We start from the raw sequence: 16935 nt of genomic DNA on the forward strand, positions 1-16935 counted from the left end.
GTGAAATTGGTGATTTGTTTCTCTATCCCCTTAAAATATGACATTGGAATTTGGATCAGAAGTGCATTATATGTACAGATGGCTTTTGGTAGAATAGACATTTTTACTATGTTAAGTCTTCCTATCCATGAGCAAGGTATGTTTTTCCACTTAAGTATGTCCTTTTGAATTTCTTGTAGTAGAGCTTTGTAGTTTTCTTTGTATAGGTCTTTTACATCCTTGGTAAGATTTATTCCTAAGTATCTTATCTTCTTGGGGGCTACTGTGAATGGTATTGATTTGGTTATTTCCTCTTCGGTGTTCTTTTTGTTGATGTAGAGGAATCCAAGTGATTTTTGTATGTTTATTTTATAACCTGAGACTCTGCCAAACTCTTCTATTAGTTTCAGTAGTTTTCTGGAGGATTCCTTAGGGTTTTCTGTGTATAAGATCATGTCATCTGCAAATAGTGATAACTTTACTTCCTCCTTGCCAATCCGGATACCCTTTATTTCTTTGTCTAGCCTAATTGCCCTGGCTAGGACTTCAAGTACGATGTTGAATAAGAGCGGTGGTAAAGGGCATCCTTGTCTGGTTCCGGTTCTCAAGGGAAATGCTTTCAGGTTCTGTCCATTTAGAGTGATATTGGCTGTTGGCTCTGCATAGATGCCCTTTATTATGTTGAGGAATTTTCCTTCAATTCCTATTTTGCTGAGAGTTTTTATCATAAATGGGTGTTGGACTTTGTCAAAAGCCTTTTCTGCATCAATTGATAAGATCATGTGGTTTTTATCTTTTGTTTTATTTATGTGATGGATTACATTAATGATTTTTCTGATATTAAACCAGCCTTGCATACCTGGTATAAATCCCACTTGATCAGGGTGAATTATGTTTTTGATGTGTTGTTGGATTCTATTGGCTAGAATTTTGTTGAGGATTTTTGCATCTATGTTCATGAGGGATATAGGTCTATAATTTTTTTTTTTTGTAATGTCTTTATCTGGTTTTGGTATCAGGGAGATGGTGGCTTCATAGAATGAGTTGGGTAGTATTCCGTCATTTTCTATGCTTTGAAATACCTTCAGTAGTAGTGGTGTTAACTCTTCTCTGAAAGTTTGGTAGAACTCTGCAGTGAAGCCGTCCGGGCCAGGGCTTTTTTTTGTTGGGAGTTTTTTGATTACCGTTTCAATCTCTTTTTTTGTTATGGGTCTATTTAGTTGTTCTACTTCTGAATGTGTTAGTTTAGGTAGGTAGTGTTTTTCCAAGAATTCATCTGTTTCTTCTAGGTTTTCAAATTTGTTAGAGTACAATTTTTCTTAGTAATCTGAAATGATTCTTTTAATTTCATTTGGTTCTGTTGTGATGTGGTCCTTCTTGTTTCTTATTCGGGTTATTTGTTTCCTTTCCTGTATTTCTTTAGTCAGTCTAGCCAATGGTTTATCAATTTTGTGAATTTTTTCAAAGAACCAGCTTTTGGCTTTGTTAATTCTTTCAATTGGTTTTCTGTTCTCTAATTCATTTAGTTCAGCTCTAATTGTTATTATTTGTTTTCTTCTGGTGCCTGATGGGTTCTTTTGTTGCTCACTTTCTATTTGTTCAAGTTGTCGGGACAGTTCTCTGATTTTGGCTCTTTCTTCTTTTTGTATGTGTGCGTTTATCGATATAAATTGGCCTCTGAGTACTGCTTTTGCTGTGTCCCAGAGGTTTTGATAGGAAGTATTTTCATTCTCGTTGCATTCTATGAATTTCCTTATTCCCTCCTTGATGTCTTCTATAACCCAGTCTTTTTTCAGGAGGGTATTGTTCATTCTCCAAGTATTTGATTTCTTTTCCCTAGTTTTTCTGTTATTGATTTCTACTTTTATTGCCTTGTGGTCTGAGAAGATGCTTTGTAATATTTCGATGTTTTGGACTCTGCAAAGGTTTGTTTTATGACCTAATATGTGGTCTATTCTAGAGAATGTTCCATGTGCGCTAGAAAAAAAAGTCTACTTTGCAGCAGTTGGGTGGAGAGTTCTGTATAAGTCAATGAGGTCAAGTTGGTTGATTGTTGTAAGTAGGTCTTCCGTGTCTCTATTGAGCTTCTTACTGGATGTCCTGTCCTTCTCCGAAAGTGCTCTGTTGAAGTCTCCTACTATAAATGTGGAGGTGTCTATCTCACTTTTCAATTCTGTTAAAATTTGATTTATGTATCTTGCAGCCCTGTCATTGGGTGCATAAATATTTAATATGGTTATGTCTTCCTGATCAATTGCCCCTTTTATCATTATATAGTGTCCTTCTTTATCCTTTGTGGTGGATTTAAGTCTAAAGTCTATTTTGTCAGAAATTAATATTGCTACTCCTCTTCTTTTTTGCTTATTGTTTGCTTGATATATTTTTTTCCATCCTTTGAGTTTTAGTTTGTTTGTGTCTCTAAGTCTAAGGTGTGTCTCTTGTAGGCAGCATATAGATGGATTGTGTTTCTTTATCCAGTCCGTGACTCTCTGTCTCTTTATTGGTGCATTTAGTCCATTTACATTCAGCGTAATTATAGATAAATAAGTTTTTAGTGCTGTCATTTTGATGTCTGTTCATGTGTGTTGTTGGCAATTTCATTTTTCCACATACTTTTTTGTGCTGAGATGTTTTTCTTAGTAAATTGTGAGATCCTCATTTTCATAGTGTTTGACTTTATGTTAGTTGGGTCGTTACGTTTTTCTTGGCTTTTATCTTGAGTTATGGAGTTGTTATACCTTTTTGTGGTTACCTTATTATTTACCCCTATTTTTCTAAGTAAAAACCTAACTTGTATCATTCTATATTGCCTTGTATCACTCTCCATCTGGCAGTTCAATGCCTCCTGTATTTAGTCCCTCTTTTTGATTATTGTGATCTTTTACCTATTGACTTCCATGATTTCCTGTTATGTGTATTATTATTATTATTATTTTAATTAATCTTAATTTGTTTGTTTTTGTGATTTCCCTATTTGAGTTGATATCAGGACGTTCTGTTTTGTGACCTTGTGTTGTGCTGGTATCTGATATTATTGGTTTTCTGACCAAACAATATCCTGTAGTATTTCTTGTAGCTGTGGTTTGGTTTTTGCAAATTCTCTAAACTTGTGTTTATCTGTAAATATCTTAATTTCGCCTTCATATTTCAGAGAGAGTTTTGCTGGCAGTTTTTCTCCTTCAGTGCTCTGTATATGTCGTCCCATTCCCTTCTTGCCTGCATGGTTTCTGCTGAGTAGTCTGAACTTATTGATTCTCCCTTGAAGGAAACCTTTCTTTTCTCCCTGGCTGCTTTTAAAATTTTCTGTTTATCTTTGGTTTTGGCGAGTTTGATGATAATATGTCTTGGTGTTTTTCTTTTTGGATCAGTCTTAAATGGGGTTTGATGAGCATCTTGGATAGATATCCTTTCGTCTTTCATGATGTCAGGGAAGTTTTCTGTCAGGAGTTCTTCAACTATTTTCTCTGTGTTTTCTGTCCCCCCTCCCTGTTCTGGGACTCCAATCACCCGCAAGTTATACTTCTTGACAGAGTCCCACACGATTCTTAGGGTTTCTTTTATCTGATTTTTTTTCAGCTATGTTGGTGTTGATTCCCTGGTCCTCCAGATGTCCCAGTCTGCATTCTAATTGCTCGAGTCTGCTCCTCTGACTTCCTAGTGCGTTGTCTAATTCTGTAATTTTATTGTTAATCTTTTGGATTTCTACATGCTGTCTCTCTATGGATTCTTTCAACTTATTAATTTTTCCACTATGTTCTTGAATAATCTTTTTGAGTTCTTCAACAGTTTTATCAGTGTGTTCCTTGGCTTTTTCTGCAGTTTGCCTTATTTAATTTGTGATGTCTTGAAGCATTCTGTAAATTAGTTTTTTATATTCTGTATCTGATAATTCCAGGATTGTATCTTCATTTGGGAAAGATTTTGATTCTTTTGTTTGGGGGGTTGGAGAAGCTGTCATGGTCTGCTTCTTTATGTGGCTTGATATGGACTGCTGTCTCCGAGCCATCACTGGGAAACTAGTTTTTCCAGAAAATCCGCTAAAAAAAATGCAGTCAGATCCCTATCAGAGTTCTCCCTCTGGCTCAGGCTATTCGGATGTTAATGAAGCCACCTGGGGAGGGTGGGGGAGGGATCAGAGAGCTAGGAGAGTAGCACCTCAGAATATAGCCAGAGTTGCTTGTCTTGCTTGGAATGACTATTATATCTGAGATTTCCATGGGGCGCGTCGCCTATGTGTGCTGGTTGTGTGGAGATTGCCCCCGGGGGGTCTGGCCCGCTGGAGTCACGGTCAGAACCTCCGCTGCCAGCCCCATGCCCAACGTCAAGGTTGCCCTACTGGGACGGTGCACTCCCGACTCCAAAATCAGTTGCTGCCTCCTGGGGACTCCCCGTCCCGCCAGCCGCGTTGCCCCACCGTCCTCGAAAACCGGCTGGGCCCCCCCACCCCGGGGCTAGTTCAGGGGGGTGGAGCAGCTCTCCGCGCCTATGCCGTGCCTGCGCCCACTCCAAGACCCGTCACTGTCTCCCGGGGACTTCTCCCACCGGCTGCGTCTCCAAGCCGCCCGTGCGAACCGGCTGGGCCCCCTCCCGGGGTTAGTTCAGGCTTTTCTTTTGAGACACCTCTGGGTAGACTCAAACCTCCAATCTTTTGGCTAGCAGCCAAGTGTGTTACGTGTTTGCACCATCCAGGGGATCATCATTTTATTAGTACACGAGGGTAAGTATTGCCACTAGTGTTCCAGTTCACACATGTATGGGCTTATTCCAAACAAAACGTGTTTAAACATGTCTCTGTGATCAGTGGATAGCTGCAGACAAGGTCTCTCAGTAATATACTTGCCTTAGTCTCCTTTGGGTGCCGCTCAGGCTCCGGCCCAGCTCAGACTCCGGATCCGGCATCAGCGCAGCCTGCCACCCCCGGCTTCCGAGTCAAGCCCTAGCCATCCCCCTTGGCTACCCTCTTATTATTTTTTAAAATAAATAGTAAAATATTTTAATAAAAAACAATGAATTTCTGCTGAAACACTACATAAAAATTTTATAGACAGTCATTTTGTTGTCATTCTTTCTGACTGTGTCGCCCGGTGGGATCCGCACCCCCAGCACCTCCCTAGTGACACCACTGGGGTGGGGGATGGGTTTCATCAAAGTATGGGATTGCCACACAGATAACTTAAGGTTCAGTATTAGACATCTCTGTTCTTAAAAATTCCCTGGCTATTTCTAACACAGGACTTTTTTCACTTGTAAACTTTCCTCCTTCTCCTGTCATCTGCCACCCTATCTCTCTCCTGGGCTTTTCCTCTTCAAGCACTTTCAGTTTTATGCCTCCACCCCCTACTGGCTGAGGGAAAGAAGAAGGAAGGAAGGAAAGGAAGGAAAGGGGGGAAGGAGGGATGGAGGGAGGGAAGGAAAGGAAGGGAGGGAGGGAGGGAGGGAGGGAGGGAGGGAGGGAGGAAGGAAGGAAGGAAGGAACCTACAGTCTTCAGGGCTAACTTTCACAAGCAGGTATTTTCTTTTTTTTTAATTGTGCTTTAGACAAAGGTTTACAGTGCAAATTAATTTCTCACTAAACAATTAATACACACGTTGTGTGACATTGGTTGCCAACCCCACTACATGTCAACACTCTCCCCTTCTCAACCTTGGGTTCCCCATTACCAGCTTTCCTGTCCCGTCCAGCCTTCTCGTCCTTCCACAAGCAGATATTTCTTGCCCTGAGGAATTACACTGCCAGTTTTCGAGCCATCGTTTTTTGAATGAAAGTGCCAGTCCCAGTGCCCCAAGGTCCTGGCAGGGTTATCCCTGCCTTGGAGGTGAAAAGAAGCCGTGTTCAGTCTTGGGAGACAGCGTCACCTACTGCCCACTGAGAGACAGTTGCCAATGACTGGGGCTTCCAAACACATTGGCTGCGGGGCAGTGTGGCAGGTAACCCAGGTAAGAACAATTCAGAAGGTATATTGAGCTTGATGTGCTGACAGGACATCCAAATATGCACAGGAATTTAAGCTCAGGAAGGAGATGAAGACCAGGGATATGGATCTGGATGCCATTAGGGAGTTTACAGAACATGCATAAGTGGTTGAGTGGGGATCTGGACCTGACCCTATCTGTCTTTGAAGTCCATGTAGCTCCACCTTGCTGTGCTAGAAGGGAGTGGGCCTCCTTTTCTCAATGGTTAGAGAGGTGAGAGGGACCCAGGAGCCAGCAGAGAAGAGAATTTCAAGGAGGTGATGATCTAACACTTCAGAACCACCCCGTAGGGTGTGAGGAGTCTTTGGGCAGTGGAAACGGTTAAGCAGTCGACTACCAACCAAAAGGTTGGCAGTCTGAACCTACCCGGAGGCTGTCTCAGAAGAAAGGGCTGGCGTTTTGGTTCCGAAAGTTCATAGCCTTGAAAACCCTATGGAGCAGGACATACATGGAGTCGCCATGAGTCGGAATCAACTCTAGGGAAGCTAACAACAACGTGTAGGATGCGAGCTGAGAAAACATCACCAAGATTCGAATTTAGGATTTAGTCGGAAACCTTTGAAAGACTGGCTTAAATGCCCAGCACTGGACTAAGCATCTGAGGGTATGCAAAGATGGGAAGACAGTCTTTCCTGTTCCTCACAGAGTTAATGAAAACCAAAGTTGGGGAAACCAAAAAAAGCAAACCCATCGCCTTCGAGTTGATTTCAACTCCTGGTGACCCGATGTGTTTCAGAGTAGGATTGTGATTTATAGGATTTTCAATAGCTGTGATTTTACAGAAGTAGATTGCCAGGCCTTCCTTCTGAGGTGCCTCTGTGTGGACTTGAACTGCCAACCTTTCAGTTAATAGCTGAGCACTTAATCATTTGTGCCACTCAGGGACTCCAAAGTTGGGGAAGTGGACAAAAATTGAATGGCACTAAATGAGATGGTGGCTCAGGAAAGGGAGAAATGTATATAGACCTCCAGGCCCCTCTGACACCTTTGTGCAAATTAGAATGTGCTCTCCCTTCCCCTGGGCCAACGCCATACTGTACCAAGTCACCTGACTTGGCAAACAGAGTGTGGGCTGGGTCTCAGCCTCCACTCATCCCCTAGGCCAGCTGCTCTTGTACAGTGAACAGCCTGCCCAGCTGTAAGAAGAGGCCCTGGGAGGATGAAAACTGAGTACTTAGGCTGGTTTCATGCACAAAACTGGTACATGAGATGTATGTTGATGTGAAGGGTTTAGAGCAACTGGAAGGAAAAGGTAGGAGACTTTCTCTGCTGGCGAGTGTCAGAGCAGAGGCAGAAAAGAAGGGATGAAGGAGAGGGAGCAGGTGCAAATCACTTGTCTCTTGGCCCAGTATTTTAAAGTACGTGAAATTAGTTAAAATTTCTTACAAAAAAGGAGGGGTCCCTGGAAAGGGCAAACAGTTAAGTGCTCAGCTGCTGACTGAAAGGTTGGAGATTCGAGTCCGCCCAGGGGCACCTCTGAAGAAAGGCCTGGCAGCCTACTTCCAAAATATCAACCACTGAAAACCCCGTGGAGCACAGTCTTACTCTGACACCCACGGGGTTATCATAAGTCGGGGTTGACTGGCCAGCAGCTGGTAACTAGTATGTAGGGGGAGCAATGCCCAGTAGACTATGAGGTAGAGGAATACTAATAAACCAGATACCAAAGCCACTGCCATCAAGTTGATGCCAACTCATGGCGACCCTAAAGGACAGAGTAGAACTGCCCATAGGGTTTCCAAGGCTGTGATCTTTACAGAAGCAGACTGCCACATCTTTCTCCCTCAGAGCTGCTGGTGGGTTCAAATGGCCAAACTTTTGGTTAACAGCAGAGCGCTTAACTACTGTGCCACTAGGGCTCCTCCCAGAATACTAATAGTCCTTAACAATTGTATTTATTTTTCCCTCCAAACCACAAAGAAAAAACCAAACTCACTGCCGTCGAGTGGATCCCAACTCATAGGGACCCTATAGGGCAGAGTAGAACTGCCCCACAGAGTTTCCAAGGAGCACCTAGCGGATTCGAACTGCTGACCACTTGGTTGACAGCGGTAGCACTTAACCACTACACCACGAGGGTCTCCGATTTTTCCCTCATTTCTTACAAACTGTTAGGGGTTATTAGTCCATTCCCAGCTTTGGTATTTGATCCATGTCCTGTGAAAAAGACTGAGGTCGTTGCCATGGCAGATGATGAAGCCCCAAATCTCTAGAATTAGGACCATAATCCTGATCTTCTGACTAGCCTGGAATTTCTTTCATTCTAGCCGCTGATCCTTCCTCTTCTGAGAAATGTTTAAGGTAAATTAATTCTTTAAATAGATAACACATTTGGTTCATAATTTCAAAAGTATGAAGGAATGCAGGAATTCAGTGCAAAGTTTCTCTCCATCCCTCTTCTCCAGCTATCCAGACATTATTGCTCTCCCCACAGGCACCCAGTGTTAGCAGTTTCTTCATGTATCCTTCAAGAGATTTTCTTTGCTTTAAAATCAAATAAGTATATTTATTCTTCCCCCATTTTATACAAATAATAATTAAAAAAAACAAAGTTGCTGTGGTGCCATTTCTGACTCATGATGAACCCACGTGAGTCAGAGTAGACGTGTGCTCCACAGGATTTTCAATGGCTGATTTTTTGGAATTAGATCTCCAGGCCTTTCTTCTGATACACTGTGTTCTATCCCTTGCTGTTTGTTTACTTTTCTTTTAATGTAACAATTTATCTTTGGAATTATTCCAGTAACAAAATTCCTCTCTCTCTCTCTCTATGACCACACAGCCTTCCGTTGTATGGAATGGATGTAGATAATTTATTTAAGCGTAAGCTCCACTGATACACATTTGATTTGTTTCTACACTTTTGCTATTAAAAAAAAAAAATCTATGAACATAGATGCAAAAATTCTCAACAAAATTCTAGCCAATAGAATTCAACAACAGATCAAAAAAATAATCCACCACGACCAAGTGGGATTTATACCAGCTATGCAAGGCTGGTTTAATATTAGACAAACCATTAATGTAATCCACCATATAAATTAAACAAAAGACAAAAACCACATGATCTTATCAGTTTGACCCAGAAAAGGCATTTGACAAAGTCCAACACCCATTCATGATAAAAACTCTCAGCAAAATAGGTATTCAAGGAAAATTTCCTCAACATAATAAAGGGCATCTCTACAAAGCCAACAACCAACATCACTCTAAATGGAGAGAGCCTGAAAGCATTTCCCTTGAGAACGGGAACCAGACAAGGATGCCCTTTATCACTGCTCTTATTCAACATTGTGCTAGAGGTCCTAGCCGGAGCAATTAGGCTAGACAAAGAAAGGGCATCCGGATTGGCAAGGAGGAAGTAAAATTATCTCTATTTGAAGATGACATGATCTTATACACAGAAAACCCTAAGGAATCCTCCAGAAAACTACTGAAACTAATAGAAGAGTTTGGCAGAGTCTCAGGTTATAAGATAAACGTACAAAAATCACTTGGATTCCTCTACATCAACAAAAAGAACATCGAAGAGGAAATAACCAAATCAATACCATTCGCAGTAGCCCCCAAGAAGACAAAATACTTAGGAATGAATCTTACCAAAGATGTAAAAGACCTATACAAAGAAAACTACAAAGTACTACTGCAAGAAACTAAAAAGGACATACTTAAGTGGAAAAACATACCTTGCTCATGGATAGGAAGACTTAACATAGTAAAAATGTCTATTCTACCAAAAGCCATCTATACATACAATGCACTTCCGATCCAAATTCCAATGACATTTTTTAATGTGATGGAGAAAAAATCACCAACTTCATATGGAAGGGAAAGAAGCCTCGGATAAGTAAAGCATTACCGAAAAAGAAGAACAAAGTGGGAGGCCTCACTCTACCTGATTTTAGAACCTATTATACAGCCACAGTAGTCAAAACAGCCTGGTATTGGTACAACAACAGGCACATAGACCAATGGAACAGAATTGAGAACCCAGATATAAATCCATCCACATACGAATAGCTGATATTTGACAAAGGCCCAGTGTCAGTTAATTGGGGAAAAGATAGTCTTTTTAACAAATGGTGCTGGCATAACTGGATATCCATTTGCAAAAAAAAAATGAAACAGGACCCATACCTCACACCATGCACAAAAACTAACTCCAAGTGGATCAAAGATCTAAACATAAAGACTAAAACGATAAAGATCATGGAAGAAAAAATAGGGACAATGTTAGGAGCCCTAATACAAGGCATAAACAGAATACAAAACATTACTAAAAATGACGAAGAGAAACCAGATAACTGGGAGCTCCTAAAAATCAAACACCTATGCTCATCTAAAGACTTCACCAAAAGAGTAAAAAGACCACCTACAGATTGGGAAAGAATTTTCAGCTATGATATCTCTGACCAGGGCCTGATCTCTAAAATCTATATGATTCTGTTAAAACTCAACCATAAAAAGACAAACAACCCAATCAAAAAGTGGGCAAAGGATATGAACACGCACTTCACTAAAGAAGAGATTCAGGCAGCTGACAGATACATGAGAAAATGCTCTCGATCATTAGCCATTAGAGAAATGCAAACTAAAACTACGATGAGATTCCATCTCACTCCAACAAGGCTGGCATTAATCCAAAAAACACAAAATAATAAATGTTGGAGAGGCTGCAGAGAGATTGGAACTCTTATACACTGCTGGTGGGAATGTAAAATGGTACAACCACTTTGGAAATCTATCTGGCGTTTTCTTAAACAGTTAGAAATAGAACTACCATACAACCTAGAAATCCCACTTCTTGGAATATACCCTAGAGAAATAAGAGCCTTCACACAAACAGATATATGCACACCCATGTTTATTGCAGCTCTGTTTACAATAGCAAAAAGCTGGAAGCAACCAAGGTGTCCATCAATGGATGAATGGTTAAATAAATTGTGGTATATTCACACAATGGAATACTACGCATCGATAAAGAACAGTGACGAATCTGTGAAACATTTCATAACATGGAGGAACCTGGAAGGCATTATGCTGAGCGAAATTAGTCAGAGGCAAAAGGACAAATATTGTATAAGACCACTATTATAAGATCTTGAGAAGTAGTATAAACTGAGAAGAACACATACTTTTGTGGTTACGAGGGGGGAGGGAGGGAGGGTGGGAGAGGGTTTTTTAGTGATTACTTAGTAGATAAGAACTACTTTAGGTGAAGGGAAGGACAATACTCAATACACGGAAGGTCAGCTCAACTGGACTGGACCAAAAGCAAAGAAGTTTCTGGGATAAACTGAATGCTTCAAAGGTCAGCGGAACAAGGGCAGGGGTTTGGGGACTATGGCTTAAGGGGACTTCTAAGTCAATTGGCAAAATAATTCTATTATGAAAACATTCTGCATCCCACTTTGAAATGTGGCGTCTGGGGTCTTAAATGCTAACAAGCGGCCATCAATTGGTCTCAACCCACCTGGAGCAAAGTAGAATGAAGAACACCAAGGTCACACGACAACTATGAGCCCAAGAGACAGAAAGGGCCACATGAACCAGAGACTTACATCATGCTGAGACCAGAAGAGCTAGATGGTGCCCGGCCACAACCTATGACTGCCCTGACAGGGAGCACAACAGAGAACCCCTGAGGGAGCCGGAGAACAGTGGGATGCAGACCCCAAATTCTCATAAAAAGACCAGACTTAATGGTCTGACTGAGACTAGAGGAATCCCGGAGGTCATGGTCCCCAAACCTTCTGTTGGCCCAGGACAGGAACCATTCCCGAAGACAACTCATCAGACATGGAAGGGACTGGACAATGGGTTGGAGAGAGATGCTGACGAAGAGTGAGCTACTTGTATCAGGAGGACACTTGAGACTGTGTTGGCATCTCCTGTCTGGAGGGGAGATAGGAGGGTAGAGAGGGTTAGAAACTGGCAAAATTGTCACGAAAGGAGAGACTGAAAGGAGGGAGTGGGCTGACTCATTAGGTGGAGAGTAAGTGGGAGTATGGAGTAAGGTGTATATAAGCTTATATATGACAGCCTGACTTGATTTGTAAACTTTCACTTAAAGCACAATAAAAATTATTAAAAAAAAATCTGCTGCTGTGGAGTAGATTCCCACTCATAGAGACCCTCTAAGACAGAGTAGAACTGCCCCATAGGGTTTCATTTTGCTATTATAAACATTATAAAGGAGTAGTACTAACTTACATCCCCATCAACAATTAGGGGAGTACCTGTTTTCCCACACACTTGCCAGCACTGTGTTACCAAACTTTTGGATTTCTGCCAATCTGATAAGGAAAAATAATATTTCCATGTCATTTTAATTTGCATTTTCTTCACGTGAATGAGACTGAGCATCTTTTCATATGTTTTAGCGCCATTTTGTATTTCTTTTTCTATGAAGTGCCTGTTTATTTCTTTTGCCTAATTTTCTACTGGGTAGTTGATCATTTCTTTTTTATTTATAAGTGCTCTTTACACATCAAGGAAATTAGCCTTTCAATTTTGATGGTAGTTGTAAATATGGTTTCTTTTTCCATTGGTTATTTGTCTCTTGACATTGCTTTTGCAGTTTTTTTCAAGCAGATTTTTTTTTCTTTTAATGTGGCTGAATCTGTCTTTCCTTTTATGGCTTCTATGTCTGAATCATATTAGCTAGTGTTTCTACAATACAGTGGATACCTGCCTTCAGTTGCTCAATAGCCAGTAAGAAAATCAAGAAAAGTACTTAAATAAATACAGTAAAAGTGACCATATGATCAGTACTCTGAGGTGGTACAAAGTGCTTCTTCTTCATCTGTCTATCCATTCATCTAGTTATCAATCTATTTATCCACCTCCACATTCACCTATTCATTTATCATGCCTTTATTGAATTCTTTCTAAGGGCAAGGAAAGGTGTCAAGCAAGATGATATTTTGTGGTAATTAAGCATTTTTTTTTTTTTTTTTTTAAAGCGTGGGGACTAGAATGACAGATGTCCACATCTGAATCCTGGCTCTATGTTTACTCCTCTCTGGCCTTGGGCAGGTTACTTAACCTCTCTGCAATTCTGTTTTTCATATTATCCCACAAGACATGACAGCAATATAGGGTGTGAAGAGGTCAAAGGTTCAAGTTTGGAGAACAGGTGAGGTAGTGAGTAGCTTAAGGACAGAGCTGTGAGGGTGAGTGCAATGCCTGGATTTGTGGTTTTAGGCGGTGAAATCTGGGTTCTGACAAAACCCAGAGGGCAGCCAATGGAGTGTACAGCAAAAGTAAAGGTTATCAGATGAGAGCAGGTCAAGGAACTAAGGGGCCTCAGTATTGGATGGTCATCTACACAGGATGATGGCAGGACGTGGGGTGGAGTAAAGCCTCTAAGCTTGGTGTCTCCATCCTCCATGAATGAAGGTGGATGGCTTTGTGGAGGTCTGGGGGTAGTAAGGAATAAGTAGATAGTAGAGAACAGGAGCTCCCACATATAGGTATTTTTATATGTGTCTGGGTAAGTAATGGCCAGGAAGTGGTCACATGGAATGAGGAAGGTGCCCACCCTACCCATCACCATGAGATTCCAGTGATGTAGAAAATGGAGCTGTTTCCTTTGAGAAGAAACCAGAAACTTCAGAGAAAGTCATGTTTTAGTGGCAACCACACAGCAGATAGTGATAAAATGAGATTGAGGGAGGAGGTCATGGGGTGAAGTTTTCAACAGGAATCTCTGAGCTTTTCAACACCGTTTATAACAGCCCCTAAAAAATATGTTTAGGAATAAGTTTAACCAGGGACATAAAATGCCTATACAAAGAAAACTACGGAACACTATTGAAAGAAACCAAGAGACCTATATAAATGAAAAAACATGCTGTGCACAGGATAGGTAGACCCAGCTTTGCAAAAATGTCAATTCTACCTGGAACAATCTACAAATACAATGCAATCCCGATCCAAATACCAACGGCTTTCTTTAACAAGATGGAAAAATTAATCATTAACTTTGTATGGAAAAGAAAGAGGCCCGGGATAAATAAAGCATTATTGAAGGACAAAGCAGGAGGACTCACACTACCTGATCTCAGAACCTCCTATACAACTAGGGTAGTCAAAACATCCTGGTAACAGTACAGCTTTAGACACATTGACCAATGGAACAGAATCAAGAGTCCAGATGTAAATCCATCTACCTATGGCCACCTGATCTTTGACAGAGGCCCAAAGTCCATTAAATGGGGGAAAAGACAGTCTTTTAAACAAATGGTGCCGGCAAAACTGAATGTCCATCTGTAAAAAAAAGAAACAGGACCCATGCCTCATACCATACACAAAAACAAATTCAATATGGATCAAAGACCCAAACATAAAACCAAAAACTATAAAGGTTATAGAAGAAAAAATAAAGTCAATGCTTGGGGCCCTAATATACAGCATAAACAGGATGTAAACCATAACTAATGATACACAAACACTGGAAGATAAACTAGATCACTGGGATCTTCTAAAAATTAAACACTTATGCCCGTCAAAAGACTTCACCAAAAGAGTAAAAACAGAACCTACAGACTGGGGGAAAAATGGCTATGACATATCAGACAAAGGTTTAATCCCTAAAATCTATAGGAAAATCTAATACCTCTACAACAAAAAGACAAATAATCCAATTTAAAAAATGGTCAAAGACATACAGAGACTTCACCAAAGCAGACATTCAGGTGGCTAACAGACGCATGAGGAAATGCTCAAGATCACTAGTCATTAACCAAAAAAAACCAAATCTGGTGCCGTCGAGTCGATTCCGACTCATAGTGACAGTATAGGACAGAGTAGAACTGCCCCATACAGTTTCCGAGGAGCGCCTGGTGGATTCGAACTGTCAACCCTTTGGTTAGCAGCCGTAGCACTTAACCACTAAGCCACCAGGGTTTCCCACTAGTCATTAAAAAAAAAAAAAAATTTTTTTTTAGAGAAATGCAAATCAAAACCACAATGAGATACCATCTCAACCTGACATTACTGGCACAAATGAAAAAAAAAAACCAGAAAAGAAACATTGGAGAAGCTGTGGGGACACTGGAACTCTTATGCACTGCTGATGGGAATGCAAAATGGTACTACCGTTTTGGAAAATGATATGATGCTTCCTTGTTCTTGTTGTTAGGTACCATTGAGTAGGTTCCAACTCATAGCCATCCTATGTACAACAGAATGAAACACTGCCTAGTCATGCACCATTCTCATAATCTTTGTTATGCTTGAGCCCATTGTTGCAGCCACTGTAATCAATCCATCTCGTTGAGTGTTTTCTACTTTTTCATTGACCCTTTCCTTTACCAAGTATGATATCTTGATAATATGTCCAAAGTATGTGAGATGAAGTCTCACCATCCTTGCTTCTAAGAAGCATTCTGGTTGTACTTCTTTCAAGACAGATCTGTTAGTTCTTCTGGCAGTCTATTTTAGATTCAATATTCTTCACCAATGCCATAATTCAACGGCATTAATTCTTCTTTTGTTTTCCTTATTCATTGTCCAGTTTTTGCATGCATATGAGGTGATTGAAAATACCATGGCTTGGGTCAGGCACCCCTTAGTCCTCAAAGTGACCTTTGCTTTTTAACACTTGAAAGAGGTCTGTTGCAACTGATAACGCCCGAGCAATATGTCTTTTGATTTCTTGACTGCTGCTTCCATGGACATTGATTGTGGATTCAAGCAAAATGCAATCTTTGACAACTTCAATATTTTCTCCGTTTATAATGATGTTGTGCTTATGGTTCCCGATTTGAGGATTATTATGTTGAGGTTCAATCCATAGTGAAGGCTGTGGTCTTTGATCTTTATCAATAAGTGCTTCAAGTCCTCTTCACTTTCAGCAAGCAAGGTTGTGTCATCTGCATAACACAGTTTGTTAATGAGTCTTCCTCCAATCTTGATGCCGCATTCTTCTTCACATAGTTCAGTTTCTTGGATTATCCGCTCAGCATACAGACTGAATAAGTATGATGAAAGGATACAACCCTGACACACCTTTCCTGACTTTAAACTACATGGTATCCCCTTGTTCTGATCGAAAGACTGCCTCTTGATATATGTACAGATTCCTCATGAGCACAATTAAGTGGAATTCCCATTCTTTGCAGTGTTATCCATAATTTGTTATGATGCACACAGTTGAATGCCTTTGCGTACTCAATAAAACACAGGTAAACATCTTCCTGGTATTCTCTGCTTTCAGCTAAGATCCATCTGATATCACCAATGATATCCTTCATTCTACGTCCTCTTCTGAATCTGGCTTGAACTTCTGGCGGTTCCCTGTTGATGTACAGCTGCAACCACTTTTGAATGATCTTCAGCAAAGAATTTATTTGTGTGTGATATTAATGATAATGTTTGATAACTTCCTTATTCTGTTGGATCACCTTTCTTTGGAATGGGCACAAATATGGATCTCTTCCAGTTGGTTGGCCAGGAAGCTGTCTTCCAGATGTCTTGACATAGACAGGTGAATACCTCCAGTGCTGCATCCATCTGTTGAAACATCTCAATTGGTATTCTGTGAATTTCTGAATCCTTGTTTTTCCCACTCCCTTCAGTGTAGCTTGGACTTCTTCCTTCAGTACCATTGGTTCTTGAGCATATGCTACCTCCTGAGATGGTTGAAGGTGGTGGTTGAGATGGTTGAATATCAACCAGTTCTTTTTGGTACAGTGACTTTGTATATTCCTTCCATCTTCTTTTGATTCTTCCTGTATCATTCAATATTTTCCCCATAGAATCCTTCAGTACTGCAACTCAAGGCTTGATTTTTTCTGTAGTTCTTTCAGCTTGAGAAATGCCAAGCGTGTTCTTCCCTTTTGGTTTTCTAACTCCAGCCTTTGCACATTTCCTTATAATACTTTACTTTGTCTTCTTGAGCCACCCTTTGAAATCTTCTCTTCAGCTCTTTTATGTCATCATTTCTTCCATTTGCTTTAGCTACTTGACATTCAAGAG

General features: G+C 40.7%; 1 protein-coding gene across 1 annotated transcript in view; it reads right to left on the reverse strand.

Annotated features, from left to right (window-relative positions):
* The window catches only part of LOC100658256 (E3 ubiquitin-protein ligase TRIM31), a 37053-nt gene extending 32175 nt beyond the window's left edge, over positions 1-4878 (reverse strand). Inside the window, exon 1 of the mRNA XM_064294265.1 lies at positions 4820-4878. Within this exon, the coding sequence (XP_064150335.1) occupies positions 4820-4878 (59 nt within the window). The remainder of the gene's footprint in view (positions 1-4819) is intronic.
* Between the last annotated feature and the right edge of the window lie 12057 nt (positions 4879-16935).

The sequence above is a fragment of the Loxodonta africana genome, chromosome 1, assembly GCF_030014295.1.
Source record: "Loxodonta africana isolate mLoxAfr1 chromosome 1, mLoxAfr1.hap2, whole genome shotgun sequence".
NCBI classification, from domain to species: Eukaryota; Metazoa; Chordata; class Mammalia; order Proboscidea; family Elephantidae; genus Loxodonta; species Loxodonta africana.